The sequence below is a fragment of the Petromyzon marinus genome, chromosome 6 (genome assembly GCF_048934315.1).
Source record: "Petromyzon marinus isolate PM22_M1 ecotype Great Lakes invasive population chromosome 6, UKy_Petmar_22M1.pri1.0, whole genome shotgun sequence".
Lineage (NCBI taxonomy): Eukaryota > Metazoa > Chordata > Hyperoartia > Petromyzontiformes > Petromyzontidae > Petromyzon > Petromyzon marinus.
Genome location: NC_133672.1, coordinates 9,526,215 through 9,542,568, shown reverse-complemented (window position 1 = coordinate 9,542,568; position 16,354 = coordinate 9,526,215). Strand labels below are relative to the sequence as shown.

The window sequence follows — 16,354 nt, the reverse complement described above, 5'->3', positions numbered from 1 at the left end:
ACAAAAATCCATCAGAGATTCCTGAGCTTCCTGCAGTGTCCTTCACATCTTAGATGACCATCAAAATATATAGTGAGGGAAAAAAGTATTTGATCCCCTGCTGATTTTGTACGTTTGTCCACAGAAAAAGAAATGATCAGTCTATAATTTTATTGGTAGGTTTATTTGAACAGTGAGAGACAGAATAACAACAAAAGAATCCATAAAATGCATGTCAAAAATGTTATAAATTGATTTGCAGTTTTAATGAGGGAAAAAGTATTTGACCCCTCTGCAAAACATGACTTAGTACTTGGTGGCAAAACCCTTGGTGGCAATCACAGAGGTCAGACGTTTCGAGGCTGACGTTTGGCAACTCGAACCTTCAGCTCCCTCCACAGATTTCCTATGGGATTAAGGTCTGAAGACTGGCTAGGCCACTCCAGGACCTTAATGTGCTTCTTCTTGAGCCACTCCTTTGTTGCCTTGGCCGTGTGTTTTGGGTCATTGTCATGCTGGAATACCCATCCATGACCCATTTTCAATGCCCTGGCTGAGGGAAGGAGGTTCTCACCCAAGATTTGATGGTACATAACCCTGTCCATCGTCCCTTTGATGCGGTGAAGTTGTCCTGTCCCCTTAGCAGAAAAACACCCCCAAAGCATGTTTCCACCTCCATGTCTGACGGTGGGGATGGTGTTCTTGGGGTCATAGGCAGCATTCCTCCTCCTCTAAACACGGCGAGTTGAGTTGATGCCAAAGAGCTCCATTTTGGTCTTATATGACCACAACACTTTCACCCAGTTGTCCTCTGAATCATTCAGATGTTCATTGGCAAAACTTCAGACGGGCATGTACATGTGCTTTTTTGAGCAGGGGGACCTTGCGGGCGCTGCAGGATTTCAGTCCTTCACGGCGTAGTGTGTTACCAATTGTTTTCTTGGTGACTATGGTCCCAGCTGCCTTGAGATCATTGACAAGATCCTCCCGTGTAGTTCAGGGCTGATTCCTCACCGTTCTCATGATCATTGCAACTCCACGAGGTGAGATCTTGCATGGAGCCCCAGGCTGAGGGAGATTGACAGTTATTTTGTGTTTCTTCCATTTGCGAATAATCGCACCAACTGTTGTCACCTTCTCACCAAGCTGCTTGGCAATAGTCTTGTAGCCCATTCCAGCCTTGTGTAGGTCTACAATCTTGTCCCTGACATCCTTGGAGAGGCTCTTTGGTATTGGCCATTGTGGAGAGTTTGGAATCTGACTGATTGATTGCTTCTGTGGACAGGTGCCTTTTATACAGGTAACAAGCTGAGATTAGGAGCACTCCCTTTAAGAGTGTGCTCCTAATCTCAGCTCGTTACCTGTATAAAAGACACCTGGGAGCCAGAAATCTTTCTGATTGAGAGGGAGTCAAATACTTATTTCCCTCATTAAAATGCAAATCAATTTATAACATTTTTGACATGCGTTTATCTGGATTTTGTTATTGTTATTCTGTCTCTCACTGTTCAAATAAACCTACCATTAAAATTATAGACTGATCATTTCTTTGTCAGTGGGCAAACGTACAAAGTCAGCAGGGGATCACATACTTTTTTCCCTCACTGTATTTTTTAAATATGTGACCGACTGACAACAGCAGCAGCGTTGTAATGCGACACTACTGCAAAGTATCCTCACCTCGATCTCACCGTTGCAAAGTATGCCTCTGGGAACTGTGGATTTTTCTCAACATTTACATATTTGATCATTGCACCATGCCAGCATCCCATGCAAGTTCTAAAAATGTGAATGTTTAAACGTGTATTATTATTACTACTACAGCTTTTAGTCTCACGATCTTTTGATTAAAATCATGGAAGCAAAATGCTTGATTTGCTGATGACTGTCTATGCAATAAACATGTGCCACTCTTTGAGATGCAGTCACATTTATCCCCCCCCCTGTATAAATACACATTGTATTATATTTCTGTGACTGTTGTAGTGCCCCTTATGTTCTTCAATGCCGCCTACCTGCTGCGCCTGATTATTTCAGCTCAGTAGTTGCTGGATTTAATAGCTATAGAAATTACAAAAGAATAGGCCCCCAGAAACTTAATGCTCATAATCCCCGACATTATGGTACCCTTATTAACTTGGCTCTCGCAAACGCATGCATCGTCTCAAGAACAAAATACAGGTTTATAAGCAACGCCAATGTCGGACAAAAAAAGTAGTCTTTTCATTTCCTACATTATATCCCAACTGTGCTTTTGGCATCTTGCCATCAGGAAACCGCACACAAGCAGTGAACTACGTGTGCCAGAGAATGGGCCAGCTGAACCAATGGTCTCACAAGGTCTTCTGAATGGTCTTTAAAGGGCTGTTCATAATTACAGTCTTGTCATTTTCTATGCATACATTTCTATAGGCCTCCTCTCCTTAATGCACTTGCATTGAGCCACTTATGTAAGTCAAAAAATTGTAATTCTAAATGTTTTGCAATGACCGAACAGTTATCTAGGTTGTGTATAATGAACACGAAGAAACATTACGAGTCATCATGAGGTCAGCAATGCATTCCCAGGCCTATACTTCATGTTAATGCGTGCGCATTTAATTAAAGCCATTCCACTCCTGGAGCCTTAGAAGGACACACGTGCACCTCTCTTCCTCTCCACACAATCTACCTGCACACTTGAACACTTGCACTTTGGAATCCTCTTGCATGATTTTATTAAGCAGGTTTTCACAATGTTTCCAGGCACGCTAAGCCAACATAAGCCTCGATGGAAACAATTTCACAACAACTTCCTGTGCTTCTTACATGAACGCACGGTTAGTGCCAACAATTGCACCCACTACATGATAATGAGCCAATTACATAAGTAGAACTAGTGAAAAGGCAGCCCCTACAATATTTTGCTTGGTCACGGCACTCCAGGAAAAGGGGCCCCCAAAAACTTGAGAGATTACGCACAATTTATGCCACCACACACGATTTTCCGATAAAATAACTTTGGTGCACCCATTTATACTGCTGAAGTGATTTAAGAAGCTTGTACCATTGTCGCCACTGCCATGCAGGGAGATCGAACCACGGCGACTGTCAGATTGCAAGTCGAGTTTGGACACCACCACAAGTTTCCAACAACACACAAAAAAAGTGTTTAAAAAAACCCAGCCTCTGTGCGTTACACAAAAATCCATCAGAGTTTCCTGAGCTTCCTGCAGTGGCCTTCGCATCTTAGATGACCATCAAAATAAATAGTGAGGGAAAAAAGAATTTGATCCCCTGCTGATTTTGTACGTTTGCCCAATGACAAAGAAATGATCAGTCTATAATTTTAATGGTAGGTTTATTTGAACGGTGAGAGAGAACAAAAAAAATTAAGAAAAACGCATGTCAAAAATGTTATAAACTGATTGGCATTTTAATAAGGGAAATAAGTATTTGACCCCTCTGCAAAACATGACTTAGTACTTGGGGGCAAAACCCTTGGTGGCAATCACAGAGGTCAGACGTTTCTTGTAGTTGGCCACCAGGTTTGCACACATCTCAGGAGGGATTTTGTCCCACTCCTCTTTGCAGATCTTCTCCAAGTCATTAAGGTTTCGAGGCAGACGTTTGGCAACTTGAACCTTCAGCTCCCTCCACAGATTTTCTATGGGATTAAGGTCTGGAGACTGGCTAGGCCACTCCAGGGCCTTAATGTGCTTCTTCTTGAGCCACTCCTTTGTTGCCTTGGCCGTGTGTTTTGGGTCATTGTCATGCCGGAATACCCATCCACGACCCATTTTCAATGCCCTGGCTGAGGGAAGGAGGTTCTCACCCAAGATTTGATAGTACATGGCCCTGTCCATCGTCCCTTTGATGCGGTGAAGTTGTCCTGTCCCCTTAGCAGAAAAACACCCCCAAAGCATGATGTTTCCACCTCCATGTTTGACGATGGGGATGGTATTCTTGTGGTCATAGGCAGCATTCCTCCTCCTCCAAACACGACGAGTTGAGTTGATGCCAAAGAGCTCCATTTTGGTCTCATCTGACCACAACACTTTCACCCAGTTGTCCTCTGAATCATTCAGATGTTCATTGGCAAACTTCAGACGGGCATGTACATGTGCTTTTTTTGAGCAGGGGGACCTTGCGGGCGCTGCAGGATTTCAGTCCTTCACGGCGTAGTGTGTTACCAATTGTTTTCTTGGTGACTATGGTCCCAGCTGCCTTGAGATCATTGACAAGATCCTCCCGTGTAGTTCTGGGCTGATTCCTCACCGTTCTTATGATCATTGCAACTCCACGAGGTGAGATCTTGCATGGAGCCCCAGGCCGAGGGAGATTGACAGTTATTTTGTGTTTCTTCCATTTGCGAATAATCGCACCAACTGTTGTCACCTTCTCACCAAGCTGCTTGGCAATAGTCTTGTAGCCCATTCCAGCCTTGTGTAGGTCTACAATCTTGTCCCTGACATCCGTGGAGAGGCTCTTTGGTCTTGGCCATGGTGGAGAGTTTGGAATCTGATTGATTGATTGCTTCTGTGGACAGGTGCCCTTTATACAGGTAACAAGCTGAGATTAGGAGCACTCCCTTTAAGAGTGTGCTCCTAATCTCAGCTCGTTACCTGTATAAAAGACACCTGGGAGCCAGAAATCTCTGATTGAGAGGGAGTCAAATACTTATTTCCCTCATTAAAATGCAAATCAATTTATAACAATTTTGACATGCGTTTATCTGGATTTTGTTGTTGTTATTCTGTCTCTCACTGTTCAAATAAACCTACCATTAAAATTATAGACTGATCATTTCTTTGTCAGTGGGCAAACGTACAAAGTCAGCAGGGGATCACATACTTTTTTCCCTCACTGTATTTTTTAAATATGTGACCGACTGACAACAGCAGCAGCGTTGTAATGCGACACTACTGCAAAGTATCCTCACCTCGATCTCACCGTTGCAAAGTATGCCTCTGGGAACTGTGGATTTTTATCAACATTTACATATTTGATCATTGCACCACGCCAGCATCCCATGCAAGTTCTAAAAATGTGAATGTTTAAACGTGTATTATTACTACTACAGCTTTTAGTCTCACGATCTTTTGATTAAAATCATGGAAGCAAAATGCTTGATTTGCTGATGACTGTCTATGCAATATACATGTGCCACTCTTTGAGATGCAGTCACATTTATCCCCCCCCCCTGTATAAATACACATCGTATTATATTTCTGTGACTGTTGTAGTGCCCCTTTGTTCTTCAATGCCGCCTACCTGCTGCGCCTGATTATTTCAGCTCAGTAGTTGCTGGATTTAATAGCTATAGAAATTACAAAAGAATAGGGCCCCAGAAACTTAATGCTCATAATCCCCGACGTTATGGTACCCTTATTAACTTGGCTCTCCCAAACGCATGCATCGTCTCAAGAACTCCATTCAGGTTTATAAGCAACGCCAATGTCGGACAAAAAAAGTAGTCTTTTCATTTCCTACATTATATCCCAACTGTGCTTTTGGCATCTTGCCATCAGGAAACCGCACACAAGCAGTGAACTACATGTGCCAGAGAATGGGCCAGCTGAACCAATGGTCTCACAAGGTCTTCTGAACGGTCTTTAAAGTAGGCCCTTTCACGCTTTGCATCGTAGGCGGCGTACTTTTCCACATGGTCCACTCACTACGAGATTGCTGCATGACAATAAAATCTATAAACAGTTGATCATCGATTATCTGCAGCGCGCGATTATTCGGCTTCCAACATTATCTGGTTGTCCCGGGCCGATCCGGCAAAACTGCTCCAAAGGCTGTAACCAGTCCGGCGATCCTCAAACACATGGCTGTGTTGGAACAAGAGCATAGAACGACGTATATCACCCAATCCAGAGTCTTCGATATTAGTGGTAAGTACGGAACAGTAAATACAACAACTTTTTAAAGTAGAATATGTATTCGTCTATTTGTATGCTTATTTATGCCAATTTAATCTAATAAACACATTCTAAACACTAAAAACAGCATATACACAACACCAACATAACATTTTGCCAGAATATAAGCTATTTAAAATAATTATGTGATTATCCAGCATTTTTGTAAATCCGGTGCCCCCTTCCTCCTGAAGCTGCCGGATAATCGATGATCTACTGTATATCTTTAACATTTTCAGCGCTTGATTGGAGAAAAATCAAGTGCAAGACCAAACTTAATGTGATGCGTGTTTTTTTGTGTGCAGGCAGCTACACTGGTGACCGGTCTGAGACCATCAATGCGCTACACTTGTGAACCGGTTTTAATATCATGGACGTCTGCCTAGATTCGTACCCAGGTGTCTCAGCGTTGTCAGCTCAGCGCTCGAACCTCTGAGCCACTAGGCCAAATTCGTGTTAAACAGAGAGTCATTATGGGCAGCGGGCCATAATTTCACCTCTCCTTGAATGTCCCTCTCCTATTGAACACACCGTCCTATTGTACCTACCAGCGTTTTTGTTACAAAATAAAAACACTACAAAAAAACAGGCAGTAATTCTTAGCAGACAGTGTGCAGTGTATTGTGTTGAATGATGCCATCACCGTGGTGGTTTGTGATGGATTTGCCACGGTAACAAATCATCTCTCGTCCACCCCCCTGCCGCTACAGGATTCGGTGGCTTGGGGAGGCCTGCATCCAGCAGTGGATTGACCACTGCTGAAGATGATGATGACTTGGGCTACTAAGCACGTACTGCCTCCAGCCTATCAGTGACATGGAAACCCAACGACTGCATTCGCAGCTTGTGCTATATGGCTGTCAGACTTATTTTCATGTTGTGCTGCGCATTGTTCGGCATGATGTCTGACGTTTCGCTCCACATGCCAAATTACAGAAACCAAGCCGTGATCGTGATGCTTACCATAGGTGATGGCGAGAAGCACAAAGCCGCGATTGTACATGAGGCGCTTCAAGGAGCCCAAGTAGGAGTACTCATGCTCGGGAGGGTTGTACCAGAGCAGTGCCTGTGCTGGACTCGGAGGTAGAGAAGGTTTTTCCCGGAACACTATGCAGACAGCACATCGCGCACACACGCACATCAACGCACCTCCGATGAGCACGGTTGGCTATGTACAGTGTGAAAGAATATCAACATACATACATACAACGCACTCACCGATGCACGCACCGCGAGTTTGCTGCCGTGCCAAATGCGACATTAAAATGAGATGCGATTAGAGGCAGTCAGGTGGCACAGAGGTCAGAGTGGAAAGAGCTGGCATCACTGAGGATCCATGGGTTTGAATTCTGGTTTCAGCCACCTGTGAATAAACCGGGTTTTTCGAGCGTAGCGAGTTGATGGTCTCTGTCTGGAACAACAATGACTGGACAAAGCAAGAATCACTCTGCATTGAATATGGATACATTCCAGCAATGGCAATAAAAAGACTGGTTTTGACATTCATACAAAATCTTGACTTAAAGCTTTCGTGACTGCAGGAATTAATATTCTTTAGGTCATTCGGCAAAGTCACTTTGATAGGTTTGAACCTATCAACGTGACTTTACCAAAAGACCCAAAGAATATTCAGACAAAATAAAACATTTCATCTCATATGCAGGGTGGAACAGTCCGACCCTCTAATGTGTGGACCAGAGGTCACTTGAATGCATCTCAAGAAGTAGTTTTGTGATATCCGCTTCTGTGGTCCATTCTCTAATACGAAGGGTGCATTGCTCTGCGAGTGTTATGAATAGATTCTTCATCTTATGACATCATGCCGATTGCCCAATCACAACATCGTTCTCTAAATATAACTATCATCATTCAGCCATGTTCAATCCCCTAATGGAAAGTTCAAATCCACTGCGACAATCTCTCACAATCCTGCGATGTAATAATCCACCGAGTACCTGCACACAAGCTGATATCATCGCTCCATCTCCTCGGTAATCCACCTCTCATAAAAACGAATTTAAAAGCGATATTAATAACATCCTGTATATGTATTCACTGGTTGCTTGACCAAGTACAGAACTCAAAATCATCATCATGCAAAGCACCTGTGTGTATATCGCACACTCTGCTGCACAGCTGCTAAAAGCTGTCGATATTCCAATGTTAAATCGCGGACCATCACAATTGCAACTTAGTATTTTTTGGTTCTTTCGGTAAAGTCACCTACGTGACGTGACCTATGTGACTTTACCAAAAGAACCAAGGAGTATGGATTCCTGCAGTCACGAAAGCTTCAAATCAAGATAAGTATTTTTTGCTGTCAATTGTCTTGGAATCCACTCAAACTTTCCCGTATTCTCCGGGACTAAAACTTTCGCGATTTCTCCGGACTATGTGTTGTGCTTTCCCCCTGGATTTTATAGCAAAAGTTGGAGGTACATATTATATTATAATATTATAATCCACTAAGTTTGTACACGACCAGATTTATGTCATCTACAATGGGCACGAGTTTGGAGTTAGTCGTGTACGCATTTTATAATGGTCTCAAGAATATAGTGCTTGCTTGGCTTTGTGACAAAGAAGCCACATAAAGCAGGATCGGTCTAACAGGGTAAGCTAGTTTGTTGGGCAGCGTCACGCCACTCAATAGCCTAAAAAAAAAACTCAACCTCCTGTGTAGCAGCCGGCTTTGTTTATACTAATTATTTCATCTCCAGTCACATGACTCACAATATACACATTTTTCACATGCAGCTTGTTAACATAATTGTATGTCATATTTAAAGTTAACCAAGGTAATGACCGTTTTACAACTGATGAACACGTGAACGGAAAATGTATTGGAAGGTCGATTAAATGAGTCATGAAGCCTTGAATAAAAAAAATACATGAAATGCAAGCAGTGATGGGTTGGGAAAAACAAGTTCATTGCAGTTAAATCAACTAGTTTAGATTTTCCAGATGTTCCAGTTTAACTCGTACGGTCAATAATAAAACTAACTTACAGCCTTTTTTCAAACTGCTGCTGGCTGTAGAGCTCCCCATGCCGTGTCAGTCATGGTTGCTGTTTGACCATACTTCACCGTGTTAGTCCCCACCGGTTGGCGAAGGGGAGGCAGAGGCGAAGAACGTGGCAATACCGATTGAGATTTCACTTGCCACTGATGTAAGCCATGACTGGGAATCAAGCTCAGCTCGATAGGTTCATCAGGCAGCGCGGTAAGCACTGTTACCACTCCCCCCCCCATCAACATGTTTATACGTGCATGGTACAGATATCAGAGTTGCTTGGAAAAGGTATTCAACATGAAATAAAACATCTGGCATATGGTACCAAATGCACAATAAGGTATTGATTAACATCAATCAAATTGTAAAAATATGTCGACCGCATCCATTATTTTCGTCTTCCCCCTCCTCTTTTCCGAACATAGATGGACTCGTCCATCTGAATAACTGCCAAATCGCTCTCCGTGGTGCTAACGTAAAAAAAAAACGCAACTTTTTTCAAAATTTTCTTGCTGTGGTTTTCACACCTGATCATGATGCTTGTGTTGCAGTCGAAACGTCGTGATAATTTTATTGTTTTATATTTTTATTATTGTATTGTTTCTCTTCTACGTGACTTTACCGAAAGAACCAAGAATATGAATCCCTGCAGTCACGAAAGCTTTCAATCAAAATCATACCAACCTCGCTAAATGTATTTTGGGTTATTATTCAAGGACAGTGGAGCGGTGACACAATCATTAGCAAGTGCGCCCTGAACAAGATTTCAGTTCCCAGTCACAGATAATATAACCTGAGTGATCGGTGATATCTGGTATGGTTCTGAGCCTGCCCCACCCTCTCAATGACCCCTTCACCAATCCACACTGACCAATGTGGTGGAGTATGGTCAAACAGCTCTCATGGCCTACAAGGTGGAGAAGCCTCCATCCAGCAGTGATTCGACAAATGGATGTAAATGTTTCACGTTGAACAAAGAACACTATGGATGACATCCATCGTGTTTCATCTACCAAACCTGGAGGCAAAGGACGCTGTGGGTATATCAAGATGAACTTATAGAAGTTAATGATGAAATTGTATGAAACACGGCAGCTGGAATTTAGTGTTGATCGTAGTCGTCACAGTAAGAGCAGGTGAAGAGACATAACGTGTGATTTAGGTATGGGCAACTATGATTTACCTGCTGTGCAGCAAGATGTTTGTAAGAGGAAGTGCAGTAAGTAGGTTACTGGCCTATGATGTAGGAAGTGTGGGTATTCTCTGCTCGCAAATTTGGGCTTTTAATTTTTCCATCCACACGAGTATTTTTTGCTTTCTTATTTTACCATGTAAGGCCTACTGAGCTATGCAGTTTTTTTTTTCATTAGTGAACTGGTCACAAATCATAGCTCAACGAAGTGGCTTATCAAGTGGACATTTATAGCAGTGAAATACTCTAATCGCATGTTTCTAAATGTGGAGGGATAAAACCGGAGGACCCAGAGAAAAATCAATGCGGCCATGGGGAGAACATTTAAACTCCAAATATACAGGTGGCAGAATAGAGATCAGACCTACAACCTCCTATATACCAGGAGCGGAAGTTAACATCTCGTCATCGCGGCGCCCTTCCGCCACCATGTCAAAATGTTCATTAAAATAAAATGTTTAACCACTCACAGCAGCCCCTTGCTGAAAATGTCACTTGATACATGTGTCATTGTCAGCATAAACTGTCAATATTATACATTTTATGCAATACCCTGCATTTTGGAATATGGTACATTTGGTTCAACTCCGTTTGAAACGCACATCTGAAAACTCACAATTGAGAATGCAAAAATTGTTATAAAGGAACGTTTTAAAATTGCTCACATTAAGATTTGTTCATAACTGTCTGATGTTAACACATGAATGTCTGTCTGTGATAAGCATTGGGTGAATTGGCCCATGGAGATGGCCTTTCTTAAAATACAGTAATGTTCAAAGCCTCTTTTAACTTTCATTCTTTAAATTATTTGTAGTGGCTTTCACAAAATGTATTTGTTAAAAATACATGCCCGATTCAGATCAACCATGGGGGTGGGGGGGGGGGCGACGTTTTTGTTGTTTGCTATTTACAATTTGCCGAACACAGTGCTCAGTGATGCACAACACCGAGCAGCCAGCAACAAACAGCACCGAGGGCAAGTTAACAAAGATGACTGCAGCAAAGTGTGTGTGTGAACGGCCAGTGGGGTGGGAGGTGGGGTTGGTGGGTGGACGCCGCCAGTCCTCACGTAGGGTGACGAGCAGGAACACCGCGGTGGAAACGGCCGCCGCTCCGTAGAACATGCAGCTGATGTTGTAGCCGAGCTCGGAGACCTCCTCCGAGTAAGGAACAATCAGGGGCGGTAGAAGAAATCCCAGTGCGATCCCCACCTACCACCGCACACGCAACCACGCCAAGACAACGACAATCCCTCGTCACCTTCGCGTTAGAACATTTGCCGAAGGTTCTGTTATTAAATGAGGCGGGCAACGACAGGTGAAGTGACGCAGCGTGGCAACAGCGCCCGGCTGCGCACGCCCTCCCAGCGGTGATGCTGACCCGTTGGGAGACGAAGCACTGGCTCTTCGGACTGTCATCTGGGGAGAAGTTATGGAACATGTTCCGATGCTAATTTAAACTGATATTGTGCATGAAGATGAGTAATTTTAGCTGGGCTTCAGATAATAGCTTAATGTGCTATGCACTGTTCTGCCACTCCTCACACACAATGTTGATAACGATGTGTATTAAAAGCAAAGCAATACCTGAACACATTAAACCACTTAAAATCACATTCCACACCTTAACATATATATCAGAATCATTCCCACCACACAAAGCCACTTCCACATTACAGCACCAATAAACTAAACTCAACGTTTTCTTTTACCAGGTAAGGTCCACCGAGCTATAGCTCTTTTTCTTCAACGGTTTTACTTAACTCGACTCCTCTGTTTGTCGTGGTCAAATCTTGTAATGAAAATTTAGTCTACTTCCTGTTGTATAATCACTTCCAAAGTTTGCACACGTACTCAGATCCGGTGACAATGCACCAAATTATACAATTAATTCGCTACTTTAAAGAAATTCACATTTTGTATGGACGCCTTATTATTTATATATTTGTGTAGGTAAAAAACGCCGCGGTTCCTAAACTCTCGAATCCCCTGCTCCGTGTGAACCAGTTACGGAAGCAATCAATTATTTCAAGTAAGCGTTGATGTGGGAGCAGGCGCCGCATCATTGACGTACTTCTCGACCGTGAATTAAACGAAGTTGTTAATAAAACCGTTGTTTAAAAAAAACTTTTTTTAAGGAGTTTAGTTAGAAGTAATATGGACACTAAACCACACGCTTGCTGACCATTTCACACAATATAGCCACTGACACTTGTGGAACATGTGCTGTTGACTCTAAACTGGAATCAACCCATGCAGAACACCGTTAAACGTTTTTAGGCAGTGTAAGACAACGCGCTTATTTGAATGAACCCACTGAATTTATTGGATATCAACTGCGGTTTCCGTCAATAGTAACATTGCATTGGTTTGCCTATATTAAATGCAAAGTAACATCTTTGTGTGTATGTTGAACTTATTTTGCACCGTACATAGCCAACTAAGCTAATCAGGTGTGGGGGAAGGCTAACAAACTAAACACAAACACCAGTTGTAAAGAAATTAGTTTTCAATCTAGATTTCAAAGTGGATAGCTCCAGTGGCTTCCTAATATCGGAAGAGCGTTCCAGATGGCCAGAGAGGCGCACCCGAAAGCGTGCCATGTAATGACCGTGTTTGTTCGATGGTTAGCCAAAAGCCACTGCGAGGATGATCTTTATTAAATGACTGCACTTAAGAGACCCAGAAGGTCAAAACTAATCCAGTTTGCCTGCTGAAACAAATTCTGCCGTTAAACATCGGTCCATGAGCCAATCGGCTGATGGACCCGAAATGTAACATTTTTCTGAAAAGACATGGGTTTGTCACTTATTCATTCATTAACATGATAGATGACTTTCGAACACAGTTAGTTGAGACGCTATACATTTACTTTCACATGTTCAACTCACTGAACCTGAAAATCCTAAAGGGTCAAGTAGCTTAAACATTAAAGTTTGTGCGTTCACACAGAAAAACAAGAGGTCAAAGTGTCTCTGCTCAATGGAACAAGACGTCACGTTCATCTGCATCGGGCGCTCTGAGCCAACGGTGGAAATTCCCTATTCCTATTGTCTGTGCGTGGAATAAACACTAAACACTTCTCGCAAAACATACGTACAGCCCTTTGTCAATTTTACGATTGGATAAAATCCACTCCATGCTATGTCAGGCAAGGGGATTATTTGACCATATTTGACAACACTAGCCAGTGCAGGCTGGTGAAGGGGGTGCCCAGGCCTGTTTCGAATACAGCTTAACACTGATGTTAGCCACAGCCAGCAATCAAACTCAGGTCGCCTGGTTAATAGCAGTGCGCTAACCACTGTGCTACTGCTCCCCCTTTCCTCCCAATAATTAATGAAAAAAATGTGTCACACATGTACAGATTGATCGAAACAAGGACATTCAGAGGCGTGAGAGAATAAATGAAATAACATTCTTAAGATTCTTATAGAAGTGATTATGCTGATGGGTGGTACAGTGCAAGTGGAGGAGGGAGTACATTCTAGCAACTTGAGCTGTGACAGGGTCTCTATGAGAGTCGATGGGCATTAGACTATGGAGGGACCGAATTCCTAACAACCAGAGCTGTGAAAAAGAAGCGACGTTTGTCTAGTCTGGTTTGAGAGACTCAGAGCTTGACAAGGAGGAGCAGGCCACTTGAGACCAACCGAAGGTTGCAAGGTGGAACTTACAATGAGACGGCAGAAGCTAAGCAGGCCGGTTGACCCAAAAGGTGTTTTTCAACAGAAAATATCACTTCTATCCACCCTGGAGGAATTATGGGCCGAGTCAACACCTGACCGAAATTCAACTGAGAGCGGAGTGGTCTGCGAGTACCGCAGTGCAAGCAGCTCCCTTTAGATGCTGCACTTTAAACAATCTCTTTCACCCTCCGACGTGTTTTCGGGTTATGCCATGTGTTGTTAGGCATGGTGTCCGACGTTATGCTGCACACGCTGGGAGCTTTTTTAGGAACGGACTGCGAAACAACACGCGGTACAACCTGAAAAACAACCAGAGCGGTACAGCACAACGATGAAAAACGCACACCAAGTACGACCTCCTTTACTTGGAAAGCAGTGAAATGTTGCAAAGCAAACACACGTTCCGTAAACTAGTGAGCTCTGTTTAATCTTATCTAATGTGCCAATGGCACTTCTGCACAACAAACAGCCCGACCACTTCACTATTTAATCAAATCTAGTGTGTCCTGGCAACAAGAACTTAAATTGACAACACAGTCTGTGCCATGTGAGCTTTAAGTCACAAATCATGTTAGCAGAGAAACTCATGATCACATTTGTTAAAGCAGTCGGCTTTGTAAGTCCAACTTATAATCGGATCTGATTATGAGGGTCATTTGCTGAAAGCTCAGTGAATGCAATGGTCACTGGAAATATTCACAACAGTGGATTAATTTATAAGTTCATTAACAATTATGCAACATAAAAATTCCATCAGATGCCACGTATTTTCTCTCTCGCTTCGCTTAAGAATCTATGAGTTCTCTTAACACTCTCAAGGGCTATTCATTGACAGAGTTGTGAGAAACGTGAAGTTAAATGCTTTTATAATGCAGTCGTAACAAGTTTATGTACGTATATACTGGATTGTACCAAAAGGCAATGCCAAACTATGCAACAATGAGTGTGCTTTGGTGGAACAATGGTTGGTATCCTGCAATACGAACCCAGCGGGTCTGAATCCCGGCCAGGGCCAAACTCAGTGACCAGTGATATCTGACCCAATCCTGCCCTCGTCCCTCCTACACCAATCCGCACCTACCAGCATGGTGAAGTACGCTAACAAAAAAAGACCCCCATGGCCCACATGGTATGGGAAGGCCATCATTCACTGATGGATTGAGAATGGCTGGAATTTCTCATTTTACAGTATTTCATTAATTACAGTGAACAATTGTGGCTGTGTAGCTTGGAAAATGAGGCACAATCCCAATCCGTAAACGATAAGAAAACTCATCACAACAGAAACTATTATAGATGTAATGACACGCAAATGTGAGCAACTACCAGGTGAGAAGAACTGAACGAGTGTGGCTATTTTGTCATTTCAACCACAAACGCAACATTTCTGTGCAGTTTCTTGTCATATACAGATTTTAATGTATTGTTCTCTTAGGCAAGTGTGAATGGGGTCCAGTTAGTGTCAATATATGCGGCTCCAAGAGGCATACGGTAGCAGTGAACATAGATGACAGTACAGAGTCAAAATCAGAATCTTTATTTATCCTGGAGGAATCCGATGAGCTATGAAGATCTATTTCTCACATGTCCAGTAGAGGCTCGTTAGAATGTCACAACAACAAACAATACAAAAACACCATCGGAGTTCAAAGTATAGGAGAGGTAAGCAAATAACGTAAAATAGATTAAATATATTAGTTAAAATTGCATAAATACACAAATTGCCAAGCTCGGGCAAGGCAGCAAAACAACAGCAAAAACAGTCCCAGACCACACCAAGACAACACGCAGTCCCTCAAAAAAATTGGAGATTAAAATTTAACTATTAATACATGGGTAAGGATGGAAGTAAAAAATTCCATTTGTAAATGCAGTTGTATCCAGCACTAAACTCCTACTTCAGCATATTGTTTAAAGGAAGTTTAGCGATATTAACAGAGAAAACAAGGAACGAAATAGGAGGATTTCTCCACAAATCTGGCTGTCGCCTGATTAAACTAGTTTTAATTACTGGCAAAGCGTCGTAAACAGATTGTTAATGTTGTGGATTTTCTCTCCAACACACCGGTGTGCTGTACTAGTAATGAATTGGCATGTTCTGTTTACGTGACGAACCTTACTAATTTGGCTGTCGGGTGGTGGCGAGTTTAAAGACACATTTATATTTACACGCTCGAACCCACAAACCTATATTATGGATGATATTGGTCGCGAAAGCCTACTAGGTGTTAAACTGGAGAAAACAAGGTTGTTCCAGAACATAGGGTGCTGAAACGGCACACTCTGTCACCTGTTCTGGGGATAGATAAAAGGCTATTAAAAGGACGTCTTATGTTGATTGGGTTTGAGTTATATGGATAAAACCGGTCTACAGTTGGGTCTTCGATTCACTGCTGCATGCTGGGATGACCGCATTTTTTAAATCATTGGGCTAGACCACGTAATCCATTGTGACCCAGGCCAAATATCAATTTATGAATCGTTTGCTATACCCATGATTTAGATACAAATCATACGACAATCTGTACTAAATAAAAGGCCACAACACACATTGCACGTGACATTGAACAAAGCCGT

The 16,354-nt window shown here is 42.6% G+C and overlaps 1 protein-coding gene across 1 annotated transcript in view; it reads right to left on the bottom strand.

Annotated features, from left to right (window-relative positions):
* Positions 1-16,354, bottom strand: part of LOC116939545 (choline/ethanolamine transporter flvcr2a-like) — a 36,829-nt gene that overhangs the window by 11,248 nt on the left and 9,227 nt on the right. Inside the window, exons 2-3 of the mRNA XM_032948069.2 lie at positions 11,159-11,300; positions 6,849-6,992 (exon numbers count right to left, since the gene is read on the bottom strand). Coding sequence (XP_032803960.2) covers positions 6,849-6,992; positions 11,159-11,300 — 286 coding nt within the window. The remainder of the gene's footprint in view (positions 1-6,848; positions 6,993-11,158; positions 11,301-16,354) is intronic.